This window comes from Giraffa tippelskirchi, chromosome 9 (assembly GCF_054371585.1).
Source record: "Giraffa tippelskirchi isolate mGirTip1 chromosome 9, T2T-mGirTip1v1.2.pri, whole genome shotgun sequence".
Lineage (NCBI taxonomy): Eukaryota > Metazoa > Chordata > Mammalia > Artiodactyla > Giraffidae > Giraffa > Giraffa tippelskirchi.
In genome coordinates, this window is record NC_137283.1 from 30,992,636 (window position 1) to 31,012,723 (window position 20,088).

General features: G+C 40.5%; 1 protein-coding gene across 17 annotated transcripts in view; it reads left to right on the forward strand.

The window, feature by feature from the left end:
- Positions 1-20,088, forward strand: part of FRMD4B (FERM domain containing 4B) — a 388,656-nt gene that overhangs the window by 305,304 nt on the left and 63,264 nt on the right. For 9 of the 17 annotated variants that reach the window (XM_081528396.1, XM_081528395.1, XM_081528390.1 and 6 more), the window contains 2 exons: positions 7,460-7,516; positions 8,326-8,348. In XM_081528396.1, coding sequence (XP_081384522.1) covers positions 7,460-7,516; positions 8,326-8,348 — 80 coding nt within the window. Of the gene's footprint in view, positions 1-7,459; positions 7,534-8,325; positions 8,349-20,088 lie in introns of all 17 variants that reach the window. The other 8 variants (XM_081528400.1, XM_081528391.1, XM_081528399.1 and 5 more) reach the window with 2 other exon arrangements.

A 20,088-nucleotide genomic window follows, 5' to 3' on the forward strand; every position in this document is an offset into this window, starting at 1 on the left:
TAAGAGCATGTAGGTAGCAAACAAGGTATCATTTTTTACAGTTTTTGAACTTTAACCAGACTTTGAAGTCTGGCCCAGCCCAGCAGTGGATACAGTCGACTACCAATATTAAGACACTCCTTTCTGTCCATTTACGGTCACTGATTGTCTCTGGTCCACATCTTCCCATTGTCATTCATCACCAGAGAGATCCCTTAGTTCTAATTTGGAAAATCCCTGGGGAGAAGTCTTAGAACCATCCTCCATCTCTTGCCCACAGAAGGATGATTGTATTTCCATTAGATCCAGTGAGGAAGGAAGCAAGCAGTTCTCCAAAAGAATGGAATGATCTGCTCTGAAAGTGGGGACAAGGGGAAGTCGGGGTCGAAGGGAGAGGAAGTCAAAACAAATAGATATCCAACACTCCAGGAAAATACATCCATTATTTAACAAGCTTTTTATTTTGAAATAATTTCAAACTTACAGAAGAGTTGCACAAACAGCACAAGAAATGCCAGTATGTTTGCCAAGCCAAATTCACCAATTGTTGACATTTTCCACATTTGTACTGTTTCTCTCTCTGCTCCCACACACCTCCAAATTTGTTTCTTTTTTTTTCCTGAACCATTTGCAAGTAAGTTACACTATTTACCCCTAAATATTTCTCGGTGTATTTCTTGGGATCAAGAACATCTCTTTTAGAACCATGTGACACTGATCACATTCAAAACACTTAACCTTGAACCTATATGTTGCCTAACATACAGTTCAGTTTTATATCAGTAGTACCTTTATAACAGCTTTCTCTCTTGATCCAGAGGGATCAAGCCTTTGATGTAATGCACAGCATTTAGTCGTTAGGACTCTTTAACCTTCTTTGCTTGCAAATAGTTCATCCGCCTTTCTTTGGCATTCATCACACTGACATTTTTGAAGAGTATGGGCCAGATGTTTGTCTCAAGGTTCCTCATAATTAGATCTAGTGATATATTTTTGGCAGGAATACTACCCAGCAGTGTGCTGGAGTCAGTCAGTACCAGCTATGAGAGCCAATTCTCACATAACTTCCCAACGCTATGTTCTGTAGCACCATAATGGCAGCTTGAAATCCACTATGGTGGGAATGTTTACATGTTAATTTCATGGAAATCAACAAATTCTACAAATCAGTTCTTGTACCCCCTTCCCCATTTCTGGTTGTGAAACATTTACATGTAGTAGCACAGCACTGTATATAGATGAAGTTACATCCTTTTCAGAGCTTCCTTGGTGGCTCAGGTGGTAAAGAATCTGCCTGCAGTGCAGGATACTTGGGTTCCATCCCGGGGTCCGAAAGATCCCCTGGAGAAGGAAATGGCTACCCACTCTAGTATTCTTGCCTGGAGAATTCCTTGGACAGAGGAGCCTGGTGGGCTACAGTCCATGGGATCGCAAAGAGTTAGACACAACTGAGCGACTAACACACACACACACACATATTCTTCTCAGTACATATCATCAGAAGGCACATGATGCTGATTTTCCTAATTATTGGTGATATCTCATCCCTTGGGTAGGATGGTACTTGTCAGGTTTCACCATTGAAGAATTACTGTTTTCCCCTTTGTAATTAATTTTCCCCTGAGGAGTAATTCTGTGTGATTATGTAAATATTCTGACGAGTTTCTCTTCTAATTTTCACCCAATTTTTTTTTTTTTAGATTTTCTTATAAAATTAGTTTTACTTGGTTTGCTTAGCATTTGAATATATACCAAATGAATAGCATTTGAATATATATCAAAAAACCAATCATTGTTTTTATTTATTGAAGTTTATTGCCTGCATCAGCTAGTACTATAATTGTTGCAAACAGTAATTTTTTATCTCTTTCATTTCTTCTACATTTATTTGTTGATGTTCTACAAGTTAATTTTTTTTTTGTAGATTTAACCCTAAAGTAATAGACTTGGAAACAAACTGGGATTTCTCAACATTTTATCAAGTAGTTCTCAATCCTAATATCTGTGACCAGATTATTAATGTTCACTACTATAGTGCAGAATAAGTTTCCATGGAGGACTGTATCGATACAGAAAATGCAGAATGGGTCTTCAGAAATAGCTTTCCCATTCTACTGTCAATATGTGTGTTTGATGGTGACATACTGTCCTACCAACAGAGTAAGTGGCATTGGAGTCATTTTTCTGGCCTCATCTGATTCCATTTTTACCAGAAGCATGCTTTTAGAAGATTCCTGGTGAGATTTGCACTGGAGTCATAGCTAATTAAGTTAACTAATGCATGGTAGAGCCGAAAGAGCGCAGAGTCAACATCTGCTGGGAGACTCAGTAGTACACTGCTTGTTCCTGTTCCTCAGTGCCATCACTGAGGATGTAAAATCACAGGAGTCATGTTTTCACTAAGTTCTCTTGCAAGTTCTAAAACTTTGTTTTATTCTGTTCGCCTACTTGGGAATCAAAACCTAGAGTTCACCTCATTAGCATGATGCCTTGGTCAGCTGGGCTAACAAGCCAAGGACAAGGATAAGATGTCCAAAATGGAGCCTGAACCCAGTGACCTAGTGATGGAATCCATAATCCAGTTAAATTGGCAGTGGGAGTGTAGCCCCAGCACTTGGTACTGTTTCATGTTACCTCTGTGCATTCAGCTACATCATTTGACTCACGCCTCCACTTCTCTTTGTTTATCCTTGACAGTCATGGAAACCCACTGAAGGATCCCATTACCCCTGTCTTTGAGGTGATCCCTTTCTCAAGTGTTAGCTTGCCCAATACCTATAAGGTTACATCTGTTGCCATGGTTGTAAGTAAAAGAAATGTTCTCTCCAACAGCAGACTGCAGTTTCTAAAGAACTTTTACCCTTCAGGCATGAAATTCTAGAGTTCTGTGTAAGGCTTAATTAAGTTTCACCATATGAAAGCACTGAGAACCAGGTGAAATCCTATTATTCTTGGTTCATCCATTGTTTGGGATGAACTCCACGCACAGGTCAGATAACCTTGACAATCAATACTGGAACTTAAAATATGTTACATTGGATTTCCAGGACAGTGGTTAACTGAAAGGTGAGGTGGGGGCTAAGATGTGTAAAAGAATGTGGGGCTTTGCCAAACTAGGCATTGTCCTCTCCTCCTGGAATGAGACTTTTCAAGGACCCTACCTCTGCATCCTCCCAGTGCCTTCCTCCACCACAATTGTGTTAAGGCCACTGTGTAGGTGGCTCGAGCAGCCAAATTCAGACTTAAATTGAAGAAAGTAGGGAAAACCACTAGACCTAAATCAGGTATGACCTAAATCAAATCCTTTACGATTATACACTAGAAGTGGGAAATAGATTTAAGGGACTAGATCTGATAGAGTGCCTGATGAACTATGGACAGAGGTTCGTGACATTGTACAGGAGACAGGAATCAAGATCATCCTCAAGAAAAAGAAATGGAAAAAAGCCAAATGGCTCTCTGAGGAGGCCTTACAAATACCTGTGAAAAGAAGAGAAGCTAAAGGCAAAGGAGAAAAGGAAAGATATTCCCATTTGAATGCAGAGCTCCAAAGAATAGCACAGAGAGATAAGAAAGCCTTCCTCAATGATCAGTTCAAAGAAATAGAGGAAAACAATAGAATGGGAAAGACTAGAGATGTCTTCAAGAAAATTAAAGATACCAAGGGAACATTTCATGCAAAGATGGGCTCAATAATGGACAGAAATTGTATGGACCTAATAGAAGCAGAAGATATTAAGAAGCGGTGGCAAGAATACACAGAAGAACTGTACAAAAAAGATCTTCATGATCCATATGATCACGATGGTGTGATCACTCACCTAGAGCCAGACATCCTAGAATCCGAAGTCAAGTGGGCCTTAGGAAGCATCACTACGAACAAAGCTAGTGGAGGTGATAGAATTCCAGTTGAGCTGTTTCAAATCCTAAAAGATGATGCTGTAAAAGTGCTGCACTCAATATGTCAGCAAATTTGGAAAACTCAGCAGTAGCCACAGGACTGGAAAAGGTCACTTTTCATTCCAATCCCAAAGAAAGGCAATGCCAAAGAATGCTCAAACTACTGCACAATTGCCCTCATCTCACACACTACTAAAGCAATGCTCAAAATTCTCTAAGCCAGGCTTCAACAATATGTGAACCATGAATTTGCAGATGTTCAAGCTGGTTTTAGAAAAGGCAGAGGAACCAGAGATCCACATCTGCTGGATCATCGAAAAAGCAAGAGAGTTCCAGAAAAACATCTATTTCTGCTTCACTGACTATGCCAAAGCCTTTGACTGTGTGGATGACAACAAACTATAGAAAATTCTGAAAGAGATGGGCATACCAGACCACCTGATCTGCCTCTTGACAAATCTGTATGCAGGTCAGGAGACAATAGGTAGAACTGGACATGGAACAACAGACTGGTTCCAAATAGGAAAAGGAGTACATCAAGGCTGTATATTGTCACCCTGCTTATTTAACTTATATGTAGAGTACATCATGAGAAATGGTGGGCTGGGTGAAGCACAAGCTGTAATCAAGATTGCTGGGAGAAATATCAATAACCTCAGATATGCAGATGATATCACTCTATGGCAGAAAGTGAAGAACTAAAGAGCCTCTTGATGAAAGTGAAAGAGGAGAGTGAAAAAGTTGGCTTAAAACTCAACATTCAGAAAACTAAGATCATGACATCCGGTCCCATCACTTCATGGCAAATAAATGGGGAAACAGTGGAAACAGTGGCAGATTTAATTTTTTGGGCTCCAAAATCACTGCAGATGGTGACTGCAGCTGTGAAATTAAAAGAGGCTTACTCCTTGGAAGGAAAGTTATGACCAACCTAGACAATATATTAAAAAGCAGAGACATTACTTTGCCAACAAAGGTCCATCTTGTCAAGGCTGTGGTTTTTCCAGTAGTCATGTATGGATATGAAAGTTGGACATAAAGCTGAATGCCGAAGAATTGATGCTTTTGAACTGTGGTGTTGAAGAAGACTTTTGAGAGTCCCTTGGACTGCAAGGAGATCCAACCAGTCCATCCTAAAGGAGATCAGTCCCAAATGTTCATTGGAAGGACTGATGTTGAAGTTGAAACTCCAATACTTTGGTCACCTGATGCGAAGAACTGACTCATTGGAAAAGACCCTGATGCTGGGGAAGATTGAAGGCGGGAGGAGAAGGGGATGACAGAGGATGAGATGGTTGGATGGCATCACCAACTCAAAGGACATGAATTTGGGTAAACTCCAGGAGTTGGTGATGGACAGGGAGGCCTGGCGTGCTGCAGTCCATGGGATCGAAAGAGTTGGACACGACTGAGCGACAGAACTGAACTGTGTAGGTGAAAAAACCCACAGGTGAGGTTCATATTTGCCTCCCTACTCCTCTAGAGCTGTCCCAGCCTGGTACTTTTCATGCCTCAGCTCCTCATTTCAGCATTTTTAATATTTAATGACTCTTCTAAGTTAGAGAAATATTTGGCAGCTTCCTTAAGAGTATCTGTTTGAGGTCTTTTTATCTGCTGGACTTCCATTTACTAAATTGAAAAGTTGGTGTGTAAAATATTGTCCAAATGACTCATCTAAGATTCTAATGAAGCAAAGGGGTCACAGGGTGGCAGAGGAGTTGGCAATAATTTTCAATATATTCATCTTTAGTTTTTTTTTTTTTTTAATATTTGAACTAACACACTTGATCTCCTCTCCAATTTTAAGACAAATTTGACTTACCGGGGTCAGGTCTAATTTCAGACTCAAAGATGTTTTTTAGTACCCCCTGGAAGCTCCCCTCTCTCTGCATGAGTTTCTTTTTCTTTGAAGAGAAGGGATTCAGCCTTTCTAAAATTTTAATCTTGATCAGCACCCTCCTCACCTGTGGATTAACTGCTTCATCATCTTTCACCAGATTAGACAATTGCTGTCTCTTGCCTGAAAGACAGAGGGCAATTGATTTCTGCAATCAACCTGGCTTCTTTGATTTTATAATCTGTTTCTAAAGATTATAGGCGAGCTTTGAATTCCAAGGCTCTAGGCCTGTCAGCTTTTGAAGCAAAAAACTTTGAAGCAGATCCTCTGCCTCAGGTTTCAGAAGGAATACTTAGATCTTGGAAAATGAAGTTAATTTGTTTTCATTCTGTAATAGAAGGGAAACACAGATAATTATCACCGCTGACATTGTAACATCCCTGATTTGGGAGTTGTATATTTTATTTTATGATTTCTAAAAGAATTGTTGTTACTAGTTTTTGTTTTTTGGATTTGGTTTTTTGTTTTTTGTTTTTTTTTTTCAGAAGCCCAGTCAAATCATTTGGAAACTTGAGAGAAAACCATAAACCTTCCAGAGATTCTCACTGAGCTAACTGCTCCTATAAACCTACCTAGTGTGCGTTTACTTTAAAACTACTAAATTACTTACCACTGATACACTTGGTGTAATTACAAAACTCTTCCGCCCAGATTCAACAGGTAGAAAGGAGAAAGAAAAAGTGCAGGGCAATTTGCAGACCTGTGTTCTTAAACACTGTGCACTCTGAGTACTAATTTTACAGAATTTACACCAGGAGAAGGTTACATGGAATTGTTTTAGCATGTGGTAATGCTTATAAGCTAGCATCTTACGGAAAAAAAAAATTTTTTTTAAATAATGACCCTAGTCTATTACTCAGTGTTGAATTTATCATACAATGCAATAATGGTATTTACACAAGTCATCAAATTTAACAAAATAAACAAAGGTATATGTGAGCATTATTGATAGAGGCAATCACCCCCCCACACACTCCCACACTTGTGCATCCCTTCCTGAGTAAGTATTCCTGTTAATTACAGCCTCAAACTCCTATTCTTCTTTGGGATCTTAAAAAATAAAATACTGGAAAAAGGATAAGTTAGGATTCATCAAACTTCAGTATAAAGCAACAGAATTTTAGTCTCTTAAGCATTTGCTGTAACTGGTTCTTAAGGCTTTACATTTTTTCTATAAAACTATAAATATTATTTCAATAGTTTCATTGACCAGAAGTGGAACTTACATTTTTTTATAATATTTGCATTGTGTGTGTACTGAAATCATTGCTATGATGCAGGAAAACACTGAACAAACTGAGAAAATCGGGGCATAAAAATGAACTTAGATAAAAATTATTCATTCATGTAGAGTCTGTCTGAATTTTCAAAGTCATGTGTGTTCCTTCCAGAATACTGCTCTCAAAACACAATTTCCCAGCTAATTAAAATGCGCACTCTCTCTGTCTCTTTTAGACACACACACACACACACACACACACACACACACGCACGCATGCTGTGGCTTCCCCTTAACCCTGGATGCGTCTCTCCACACCCCCCTCCCTTTTCTCTGGAATGGTATGATCTGCATTTGATCGTAAACTGGAGGTGCCAAGCTGTGACAGCTTCCCGAACTCCACAGCCATTTGCTACGACCTAGGGCAGCCTGTGTTCAGTGATGCTTTCCTTTTCCACCGACAGGGGCAAATCGAAGTAGACAGCGAAACTGTCTTCAGGTTAGCGGCACTCATTTTACAGGTAAGAACTGACAAACCGCTTTTTACCCGCTTGTTTTGTTTATTGGGTTTTGTGAACTGCCTGAAATTTTGGAACTTTTGCATAGGCCAGTAGCTACTGTTGTAAAGTCACCTGGTTGTTTGCCAGAATAAAATGTGAGCCACTGTTTTCTGTTTTAGTGTTGTTTGCATGATGAGGGAGAATGTGGCATTGTGTGTCTCAGAAGAAAATGAAATTTAGACTTCGCTGAGGAGGGAGAGTTAAGACCATATTCCTGGCAAAGAGCTCTGGGTGACTTGAATTTGGCAGGCGGCAGTTGTCACAACAGCTGTAATTTGCATTTAAATTTAGTAACTTTTGTATACTTTTTCTTGAGGTTTAGTTAAAGAACCCTTTAATTCTTAAAGACATGTATAGTAGAAAAAACAGAAGGTTCTATTGCTGGTTTAAAAAAAGAAAGTAAATGGCATGTGTTGGTGTATCTGTGTAATGATTTCAAAGGTCTGCATTCAGACTCAAAAGTGTGCTGCTCTGCTAGACAAGTATTTATCACGTGATCTCCGAAACTTGAAAGGAGAAATAATCCTCTATGCGTTTTCAGATAGATTTGTCTTGTCTGTTAAAAACAAGAAAAATTAATGAGTAATAGCAATGTCTTAAATGCCACATTTTTCTCCAGTGTGGTAAATAGGGAAAGTGGTCCTTGTGAAAAAAAAAAATTTCGAAACAAAACTCAGGCATTTTAAGAGTGGAGAATGATCAAGAGTAAAAATTCTTTTAGCTTGATTAACATCAGTACAAACTGATCACCTATTTTTTTTTTTTTTTAGGAAGCCAAAGGGGATTACACCAGGTATGGCTCCTTTTCTGATATAACTATGCAAAATAACTCACTGACTCTTTTAATGCTATTTTAAATAACAATGGATGCAAAATCAAAAGAAAGTAGATCCCTAGGCGAGAGACGGAGGTCTCTTTCCTCTTCAAATAGAAACCTATTCTTTTTGTAAATGAATCCAGGCAATGAAGCTTTCCAAGCCAGAGTGACAGAACTTGTTCTCAGAAATGCTCCAAAGTTCTATTTTCTGTCATCTGTTAGCAAATGAAAAAATCTATGAAAAGCTTGGGTAGCCCATGCTGATTTTTTAAACTTATACTAATCCTGTGTTTGAAGAGATATACTATAAGCACAAAAAGATTAAATCCATCAGCTGCTTAGTTAAGGGATTAATAGGGGCTTTCTTTTTGCAGCTGCCCTGAAGGGGCCTCACCCTTCATACACTTGACCTAACAGTTGTATTGTTGCCACTGAGACACTTACTGGTCCTAACTGCCTAACTGGCCAAATCATCAGAGTGTTTATATTTGAATTCACCCTCGTCTATCCGCTCCATTCTGTTCTTTTCATGCAATAGTTGCTGTTGAAGTAGTAGAAAGGGTTAAAGGTGGAGGCCAGACCTCCAATTCGAAACAGCTCACAGGCTGACAACTGGCTGAAGCCTCAACGGTGTTAATGTTCCACTCCGGGTAAACTTTACCTGTAGATTATTTACAGATCAACTAGTATTCATTCCCCGCCAAGTCTTTGACTAGTGTGCTCCTTAACAGACTGATAATCAGATCGTGCCTTCCAGGCTTGAAAACTTGCAGTCACAGAGTCATGCTTCACTTCAGAAACTCGGCGCACTTTCCACATCTGCCCATTTAATTTGGTAGAACGACTGGGGCGTCCACTTAACACACCGCAGTCCGCTCTCTGCTCTCTCCGTTTATCTCTGTTTTGTGATTTAGAAAAAAAAAAAAATTAGGTTAGTAAATAAGCTTTGAAGGAATCATAAAAATTACTGAAAGTGAAAGTCTCTCAGTCGTGTCCGACTCTGTATATAGTCCGTGGAGTTCTCCAGGCCAGAATACTGGAGTGGGTAGCCTTTCCCTTCTCCAGGGGATCTTCCCAACCCAGGGATTGAACCAAGTTCTCCTGCATTGCAAGTGAATTCTTTACCAGTTGAGCCACAAGGGAAGGCCAAGAAGACTGGAGTGGGTAGCCTATTCCTTCTCCAGCAAATCTTCCCTGATAGCTTCCTTGATAATTTTTTTTTAATTAAAAGAAAATGTCAAGGCATGAAAAGAAGATAAATTAGCCTCTAGGTTGTTAACATCACGAGCGGCTGTGTTCCCCACTCTTGTCTTCCCTGGAGGAGCCATATTTCCTAGGAAGATCAGATATGCAAGGAATTCCTTCACTAGGGGCTGAGTCTGAAGTTAATTTATAAATGAGGGCTTTCAGGGCTAACAACTCAGACTCCACTGTCTGTGGACTGCTAACCCTTCCTCCCCCACATTCTCCTGGTCAAGCATGTGATGGACACCCTCTGAGCCTCATTTCCCCATCAAGATAATGGCACCTCCTTCCCAGGTCTGTTGTGAGATTAACTGTATGGAAACATTGCCCAGGGCGGTATCTGGTGTGCAGCAAGCTCTCTATACACTTTGGCTGTTATTATTAACTATTAAAGTATCATCATTTCCCTCTTCATTATCATCATCCTGTCCCATCTCTTGGCAACCTCTGAAGAGGTTTTTGGGACCTACACAGATGTGAAGAAGCTGTAATCACATGGCAGGGGAAACAATGAAAGAGAAAAAGGTTGATTCCACAAACATCCTTTAGGGAAAATGGCTTGCCTGAGGCAGAAGTCTTAAAAAGATCTTGGGTTCTTTTTAAAAAGGACTTGGGTAGCCCAAATCTTAATGTCAAGTTTGGAGAGCTAGTCTGGCCAAACCCAAGTCAATCCTTTTCCTTAATTTCAGTGTGTTCCTGGTGCTTTCCTGAGTGATTACTAAAGAAATGGTGGACAGTGTTTTGAAATTGTCTAAACCATTCTGAGTAGTAGAAGGAGCTTGAGACTAGGAATCATGAAACCAGCACCATGAAATTGAATGAGCTCTCTGCTCATTCTCAGCCTCAATTTCCTCATCTGTAAATTGGAAGTAAGGAAGATGGGACGTGGCCAGGTAGTTTTCGCGCTATGAATGGGTTCAAGGACTTTGTAGATTATAATTTGTTGTACGAGTATTAGTTATTGCTAATGAGGTTGAAAGAATAGGAAATATGAGCTTTTGTCATTGGGCATATAAAGAAGCAGAATTTTTGCTCATTGTCACCACTCCTTCCCTATTTGATCTCCTCCTCCCCTGAATGGAGAGGGTATATTTTTCCTCCAAAGTTTTGTTATAAAACTTATTTAGGAAAATCAGGCAAAAATAAAAAGTAGCATTTGTGGCAATGTTATGTACTGTTTAGAGCGAAGACATTAGAACCAGACAGCCTCACTGAAGTCCCAAGTCTGCCCCTTATTACCTGTACAATCTTGAGCAAGTTATTTAAATTTACCAAGCCTCGGTTTCCTCATCTGTAAAATAGGGCTTTTATTAGTATATACCCCATAGAATTGCTATGACTGATTGAATTAATATACATAAAGTGCTTAAAATGGTTCCTACAGTCGCCACTTTCATATTCCATCAAATTGATGGACATAATCTACCACTCCCCTGTTGTCTTAAATATGAATTGCTTCCCATTTTTTGCTGATATAAATAATACTTTGATGAACATCTTTGTGTAACTGGGATTGGAGTTATCTGTGATTATTTTTCTAAGTGATGTTTCTCCAGCGGGAACAAGCAAAGGGAAATTCCTCAAAGGAGGTAAAGTATGAAGTGCTGAAAGGGATCTTATGCATGCCTGATACTTCCTTGATTCCTTCCAGAGAATCTATTTTTCTATCCAGAGCTCCCTCAGTGGCAATTCTGAACTCCACATCTCTCTTGGCTTACATGCCATGGCTTTTAGAACTTTGCTGAGTTTGCTCACTGAGGTTTAATTATGGATCAATAAAGATCCTCAAATACTACCCTCGTGAGTAGAGCCATGTGGCATTTTCAATTAAAACACTGATTGAACACCTAATTCTTGAGGCTGCTGTGGACCACCCACTCCTTGTAAATATCTCATTCTTTCTCAAATTCAGCATTTCTAAAGCTGAACCCACCAGCATCCCAGCCCCCAGACCAACTCCCCCGCTGCCTCCCCTTGTATAAGCTCCTTTCTCTCTTGAATCATCTCTCAGGATTTTCCTTTTTCCCTCCCACCTTTCTTCTCCACCTCAGAGAGCTCCCTTCTTTCCTTCTCTCTATCAGAACGCCAGCTTTCTCAGCCCTCAGTCTCCTCCAGTCAGCCTGACTGTAAAAGTACGCATGTGTGTGTTGATTGTTTGCTTTCTATAACATTATTTTAATAGTCCATGCCTGATTTCATTCAGTTCCTACCACAGTTTCATCATCACCATTTAACAAATTAATGGATGGAAATTTTAGGCCAAACTCACTCACATAGTCAGTGAGTTCCTAGATCTGTTCTGATTCCATTGGGTACTACATAATACCCACACATACCCCCTTATCATCTTCCCAAGACATAAACGTGATCGTTGTTGTTGACTTCCACACATCTCTTATCTCCCATTGCATAGACATCCACCTTCTAAAACCCTAACCTGGTATTCAAGGCCCCATATAATCTGCATTAATACATTTCAACGGCCCACGCTCTACCATTCATACTCCTTAATATTTGTTACTGACTCTCTTCTTTACATACCCTATACTGTTTTGCCATCATGGCTATGTTCAAAGTCTTCTTCCTGCTGCTGCTGCTGCTGCTGCTAAGTCGCTTCAGTCGTGTCCGACTCTTTGCGACCCCATAGACGGCAGCCCACCAGGCTCCCCCGTAATGCCTTTTAAAACAACAATCCTCCTCCTTATTTTGTTTCTGCCCTGTTTCCTTCAGAGTATTTTAAGTTAACACTATCATAACCAAGTAGAAAACCTTGCTCTCCGGAAAGTTAATTAAAATAGTGGCGTGAGGACTTCCATTTTCTTTAAATAGTTGACAGCCTGAATTTCCAAGTCAGCTCTTAAGCTGCAAAGATAACAAGCTACTTGGGTAACACAACACAGACAAACACAGGATTCCTGAAAGCTGACACCGTGAGGTTTTATCACTGAGCCAGCTGCAAATGACTTTGTAAAAGCAAGGCATTTCTTTCCTTTTCTTTTTTTAAGATCCTGAAGGGTGGAAATTACCAAGAGACTATGGGACTAGGGCACTTTTGCTTATAAGAAAAAGTGACTACAATTTCAGTTCAATGCCGGGTCAGAATGATAGCATATTGTCACCTAGCTTCAAATGGGTAGGAATAATGCACAATTTACAGCTGTGCTACAAAAATAGCAGCTGTTCCCATGGGAAAGGGACTTCTCTGGATACGTAGAGAGGAGGTAATGAAGGGAGGGGAAAAAAAAATCAAGACTTTTAAAAAACTTATCCTCCTACTTGTTACACCTCTAGAGCACTTAAAGCTCTAAAATATCATTCCATTTCTGGGACCTTTAAGATCAGTGACAATGTTTAAAAAAAACAAAAAGCAGCTCCCATGGGCTTGATGCTATGCTGAGTATGTCCTTACATCAATGGGAGGCAGACGTGAAGAGGAGCTTTGGAATTTAATTGCTTGGGTTCAAATCCAGGCCCAGGTACTTGCTGTTTTACTGTGGATAACTAACTTCTCTGGAATCTGGAACTCAGGTGCTTTGTCTCTGTTGTTTGGCTTTACTATTGCTATTAGTGTTAATCCATTGAACCTTCCCACCAATCCTGTGATGACAGGCACTAGTGGGATCCCCATTTTACAGACAGGGAAACTGAGCTGTGGAGAGAGTAAGTAATGGACTGTCTAGGTCACATGGCTTCAAGAGTGGCCCAGTTAGGACTCCGTGCCTGATGCTCTTGACCTTTGTCAGGAGTCTCCTTTTTAGTATTCTAACACAAACTTGTAAGAATCATTACCTTCCGCGCTGACAGAATAAACAAGGCTGACTTGACAAAAATTTAATGTTTCTGTCTGATTTCACGCCAGAACTTTAATGAATCAGCAAAGAGCTTTTGTGAAAAACCTAGTAAGAAATGACTTTTCTTTCTCTTGGTGTTATGGCTATTTTAAGGCTTGATTTAAACATAGTTCTTTTATCAATCAGTTCAGCACATTAATATTTTATTTATTTTTAATGATTGGTAAATACTTCTACGTGTCAGGCTGTTTTACAAACAGTAACTCATTAATTGTCATCTCTACTCATGAGGTTGGTGGAATATTATTCCCACGTTACAACTGAGATTAAGAAACTTTGTGTGGGTAACATTTATATTACTCATATTATGCTTTAACATTTCCCCATGACTTCGCCAGATGTTGAGTTGTTGCGTTGAATAAACACACAAGATAACAAGTAGGGAGCTGCAGACAAATAAGCGTGAGAACTATATCGTTAAAAGCAGAAACCAACAAATACTATCAAGCAATTATGCTTCGAATAAAAATAGATAAATTGAAAAAAAACTCAACAGAGTTTAAGTTCTTTTTGATCAGTTTCAAATCCACTCATGTCATGGCAGATCTCCCAGAAGAAAACAAGGAACAGTGTTTCCCACCCTTTCTTTTCGCTGATGTTCGAGCCTCTTCCCAGACCAGTGTTCTGTGCACTTCACTTTGTGAAGTGGGGGCTTATTTATTTGGTGAAAGCTCAGTATTAAAATGTTTTTAAAAGATAAGCAGTTCCTTTTCTTTGTACTGCCTGTCCGATTCTTGCATCTCTCAATTTTAATTCCAATAACTCAGGGTAAGCATTCATCAAATTCTGAACTCGCTTTTTCTGAAGAGCCCTGAATTTGGAAAGAATCATCCATCCCATACAGTGGGTGCTTTTTCATCTGCTCTGCACATGGAGTATTAGGGCTGCCCCCATATTATGCATTGGAACCCTCATTTCACGCATGATGAACTAACAAGTGACATACCCATGACAATTCAGGTTGACAGGACCAGACCTTCAGCCCCCAGGTCTCCCCTACCATCTCAGAGTACCATTCTGACTTACACTTGTATCAGGAGCCCTCCACAGATCCTTGATGTCCCTGATGGAAGGCAGTGAGGGCAGCAGGCAGTGAACCCTCTGGTAAGTGGTGTTATCAGTGGAGGGGCCCCAAGTCTAATATTAGTCACTTGAGGAGATAGCTTAAGCGTGAGAAGGCAGGAAATGAGCACTCCATCAGCAGTGACCTTGGAATGCTTGGTCTTTTTCTCATTGTTGGACCCTATTAACCCCTATATTCAATAGATTAAAAACCGAATACCTACAGTGTACAAGGCACTGGACCACTAAGGGCTGGCGTGGAGGCAGACTGAGTTTCCAGTCTTTTACTACTTAGCCACAGTCATTTTACATCCTTTATAAGAGACACTGGAAAGTTCTGGGCCCTGGATTCAGACAGGCAGGCATGAGTTGAGTGAGACAAGCCTTCCTCATCTACTAGTGATGTGACCTTGAGCCAGTTCAAGCCATTGAGCCTAAGGTCCCTTTTCAAAAGTTTATTTATTTTTAACTGAAGGATGATTGTTTTACAATATTGTGTTGGTTTCTGCCATATATCAACATGAATCAGCCATAGGTATACATATGTCCCTCTGCCCCTGAACCTCCCACCCCATCCCACCTTTCTAGGTTGTCACAGAGCCCCTGGTTTGAGTTCCCTGAGTCATACAGCCAATTCCTACTGGCTGTCTGTTTTCTATATGATAGTGTTTCCATGCTACTCTCTCCATTCGTCCCACCCTCTCCTCCCCCCCAACACCTGTATCCACAAGTCTGTTCTCTATGTCTACATCCCCATTGCTGCCCTGCAGATAAGTTCATCAGCCCATTTTTCTAGATTCCATATATATGCATTAATATACAATATTTGTGTTTTTCTTTCTGACTGACTTTGTATAATAGGTTCTAGGTTCATCCACCTCCCTAAGGTCCCTTTTATTTAGGGATTTGTTGTGAGAATTGAATGATCACGCATCTTGCAGGATGCCTAGTACAGAATGAAGACTTAGTACTTGGGACTTTGCTTCCACTAAGTCTATCGAGTATACTGAGATGCATTGTTGTTATTTTACCATATTAACTTTTTTCTTTTTTTAATTTATTTATTTTTGGCTGTGCTGGGTCTTTGTTGTTACGCTAGGGCTTTCTCTAGTTGTGGCAAACAGTGGCTACTCCTTGTTGCAGTGCGCGGGCTTCTCGTTGTGGTGGCTTCTCTTATTGTGGAGCAGGGACTATAACTTGTGAACTTTGGTAGTTGTGATGCACGGGCTTAGTTGCTCCGAGACATGTGAGATCATCCCAGAAAAGGGATCAAGCATGTGTCCTGTGCATTGGTAGGCACACTGCTCACCACCAGCCTACCAGGGAAGTCCCCCATCCGAACCATTTTAAGTTGCTGGGCAACCATCACCACATCCATCTCCAAGATCTTTCATCTGTGAGTAAATACTTGGGTTATACCACTTTTTGGCTCTTACGAATAATGCTGATATGAACACAAATATCTCTTTGAGTCCTGAATTTCAATTCTTTTGAGAAGAGAGATGTATTTTTAAAGAGAGTCCCTGGCTTCCAGACACTCCACCATTCATTGGAGTAGGGGTGGGATGAAGGCATTGGAATGTAGGATGGATATCAGATCCCTGTTCTAAATCATGAGATCTTATCAAAAGTAACACTTAAGAAGCTCAGTACTTAACATTAGAATACTTTTGTAGGTGAATATTTATTGACATGGAAAAATAATTACAATATAGAAAATAGAAAAAAGCCTATGTATCATCCTTTTTTTATAAAAAAAAATGTATGCCAATATATTCAAATATATGATACATGTATAAAAACTAGTCTGTAAGTTATAGCACAGTGCAGTAACCTCTAAATTGTTTTGTTCATACAGCCCCATTCATTTGTAAACTTTTAATTATTTATTTCATTATACAGTTATAGACATGAAAGTGAAAGCCACTCAGTCGTGTCCAGTTCTTTGCAACCCCATGGATTATATAGTCCATGGAATTCTCCAGGCCAGAATACTGGAGTGGGTAGCCTTTCCCTTCCCCAGGGGATCTTCCCAACCCAGGGATCGAACCCAGGTCTCCCGCATTGCGGGCAGATTCTTTACCAGCTGAGCCACCAGAGAAGCCCAAGAATACTGTAATGGGTAGCCTATCTCTTCTCCAGTGGATCTTCCCAACCCAGGAATTGAACTGGGGTCTCTTGCACTGCAGGCAGATTCTTTACCAGCTGAGCTACCAGGGAAGCCCATAGTTGTAGACATGGAGAACTACATTAACATCATGTATATTGTAAAATACTCACAAAAGAGTCATCATCAAAAGCAGTGACATAGAGTAACATGTTCAAAGAATGCATAAAAAGTAAGTATCATTAGAAGTTCTAGTATTTTCTTTCTGCACACCTACAGACTCCCCACCACAAAGACTGCTGTAGAGTGGATTCTGAAGTTAGGCAAAACTGAGTTTGGCTCCAGATCCTGCTTCTCACTAGTGAACAATCTTAGCTGTGTTATTGAACAGCTCTCCACTGCAGTTTCCCATCTGTAAATAAGAATAATTACAGTTCTTTTTAAAAATTAAAAAAAAAATTAATTGAGGTATGATTGACTTGTAACCATATATTAGTTTCAGGTATATAACACAATGATTCAGTATTTGTATGTATTACAAAATGATCACCACAAGTCTAGTTAAAATCCATCACCATACATAGTTACAAAAATTCTTTTCTTATGATGAGGACATTTAAGATCTACTCTCTTAGCAACTTTTAAATTTGCAAAACAGTATTATAGTGCATTGCACACTGCCCGGTTTATGGTAGAGGTTAAAAAAAAAAATTAAGCCGATACTGTTGTCATGACTAAGAGTTATCTTGGGATGGGCAGGATAGAAATGTTTGCAATTTGCCTTCTTCACGTGTCAGTGTGTTTTCATTTATTGATAATGAATATACAGTGCTTATGTCAGAATTTTTTAAAATGTTATTTTGTCCTGTTAAAAAACTCATAGGTTAGCACAGTGACCTACAGATCTCTGACACTGCTTCGTTTTTCAAAATGAATGTCAGATTCATGGAACACTACCCACTTGACCTACAGAAACTTCCCAAACCAAGGCTTAAAGCCCTTCCCTGCCACCCCAGAGCAGCAAGGCAGCAAGCTTGTGATTCCCCCCAGCATGTGGGGGGCCCTGTTCAGAACCTGTTGGCCCCTGGGGGTCTGAGTGCCTTTGTGAACAGGCTCATTTAGTTCTGGGCACAGGCGCCTGAGGCTGGGCAGGCAAAAAGGAAGCAATTAAGACAGTGGAAACCTACCAGGGAAAAATGCTGTTGGCAGGGCAGACTTCACCAGGGTGTGACCTGTGCAGTCACACAGGGCCCCCTGCTCAGAAGGGACCCACGCTCAGTTTGACACTCTTCTGTCACCATCTTGAGATTCCGCGTGATTTTTTAAACAAAGAAGCTCCACATTTTAATTTTTCACTGGGTCTTGCAAATTGTGTAGCTTGGTCCTGGTTGTTGTCAGCTGTAAGGCCTGGGTATTAGATGGATTATTAAAGAAAGGGTCCTCTTGTAGGTGTCTAAACAGGTACTCCATTGACGAAGGTAGAACCACACAGAACTCTGCAAAAAATCCCTTTTGCATATATGTCTGGGAACCTCTTAGCCTTTTTCTGATTTCAGTATGTATGATCTCCCAGGTCCGAGGCACAGGGAATAACATAACCTAGACCTCCTAGGGCCATTATGAAAATCAAGAGAGAAAATGCCCGTAAAAGGGTTAGAATTGTGCCTGGTACCTGTAATTCTCATTTCTGGCAGCAGTGGAATATCATCAGCCCTGGCTCAGACCTTGGGGTTTCACTGGGTTCCCCTCAACTCCTGGCAACCACCATTCCACACTCTGTCTCTCTGAATTTCTAAAGTGTTTCTATTTTAAATATTTACAAACTTTTGTGTTAACCTCATTCTCAGCCTAAGTCATTTTTGTGGATTGTATTTCTTCTAAAAGACTTGAAGTTTCAAAGTAGACAGAATCAGAGTTCTTGGCAAGCTGGCTAATGTTTAGGAAAAGAAAATCTCTCATCACATTTTCATTATTATAAGAAATTCTTCAGATCTTAAAAAAAAAAAAAAGTAGTTGATAGTTGATCCCTATCAAGCATGCAGATGGACAGAGTAATTTGTCCTTGGTTACAAATTAGACTACAGACAAGAGTTTAACAAAGGAATTCTAGATGAGGGGACATTGTGTTTCCCAGAACAGAAGCTGGTTTCTTGTCTCTGGTAGAATGCAGAGATAAGGAGGGTCTGATACAAATTCCATGGATTGGTCATGATGTTGGAGGAGCAAGTTTCAAGGCTGCACTTCCGCCAGTTACCATGGGTTCTGTTGAATCAATCCTAAAGCCACTTACAACTCGGGACTCGCCAAGCTGTTTCCAAAGTTCTTTTCCCATGTGGTTTCTTACCAACTGTTAGGATTGCCAGACTGGGCACATAAAACAAACAACGGATAACTTTTTTAGTGTGTGTTCTAAATGTTTAATCTGGCAACTCTAACCTAGATCACCTACTGGGGATTCTTCTCAGTGGTAAAAACCACCTCTAGCCTGTTCTGAGGATGGTAGAAGTAAAGTGTTTGGTATAATTGTTGGTTTCCTGTGCTGTGATCAGAAAGGAAAGAATACATTTAATGGACATAGGCAGGTGCCTTCACAGCAACATAGCTTCATAGCATCTTCCCAAGAATCCCAGAAAACGTATCAGTATCCCTGTCTTTATAATCAGGAAACCGAGGCTTACATAGGTTGGTTTAGCTAAGTCCTATAAACATGGAGACCTGGAACTGAATCCAGTTCTAGGTCCTGACCTTATTACTGCACATCACAGGTCTAGGGCCAGCCAGTGAGCACGTCTGTTGATTTGTTTCTTAGTATGTGATGGCTTTACAGTAGCCTGTGTCCCAATCCTGACTGCCCATGTACCAGCTCTGGTGGGACAGCAGGCAGCCAGGTGACCTCTCTAAGCCTCAGTTTCCTTATCTGTAAGTTAGAAACAGCTCCTACACCTCAGTTTGCTATAAGGATTGAATGACGTCCTGGGTTTTTTTTTTTTCTCTTTCTCTTTTTGTATAAGTAAAATGCTGAGCACTTGTCTGCCACACAGCACATGCCCTGTCTCTTTTAGAGCAAGAAGAGTTTCTAATTTATTGTCCTGTGAAGGAACAGAGAGGTCCAAGGCAGCTAGAAACCAAGGGCAGCCTAGGAATGTGTGCCCACACCGGAACCCCAGGGAAGGAGCTTCATCTGATTAAGATGAAGTGGGGTGTCCCTCCTTCTCCCAGAAGGGATGGGGGCATCCCTAGCTTCTATAATCCTTTCAGTTCTCACTTTCCACTCCAAAAAGGCACTGCCTGATTTGGCTTAAGGTTCGATCAAGACCTGATTAAATGGGGTGGGGAGGAAATCCCAAGAATGGAAAGACCCTCTGACTTGGGAGGGGAGGGGAAGAGGTCTGGCCCAGCCCGCCTGGCTTTTCCGGCCCCTCCCCCCTCCTCTCTCCACCCAGCTTCCCAG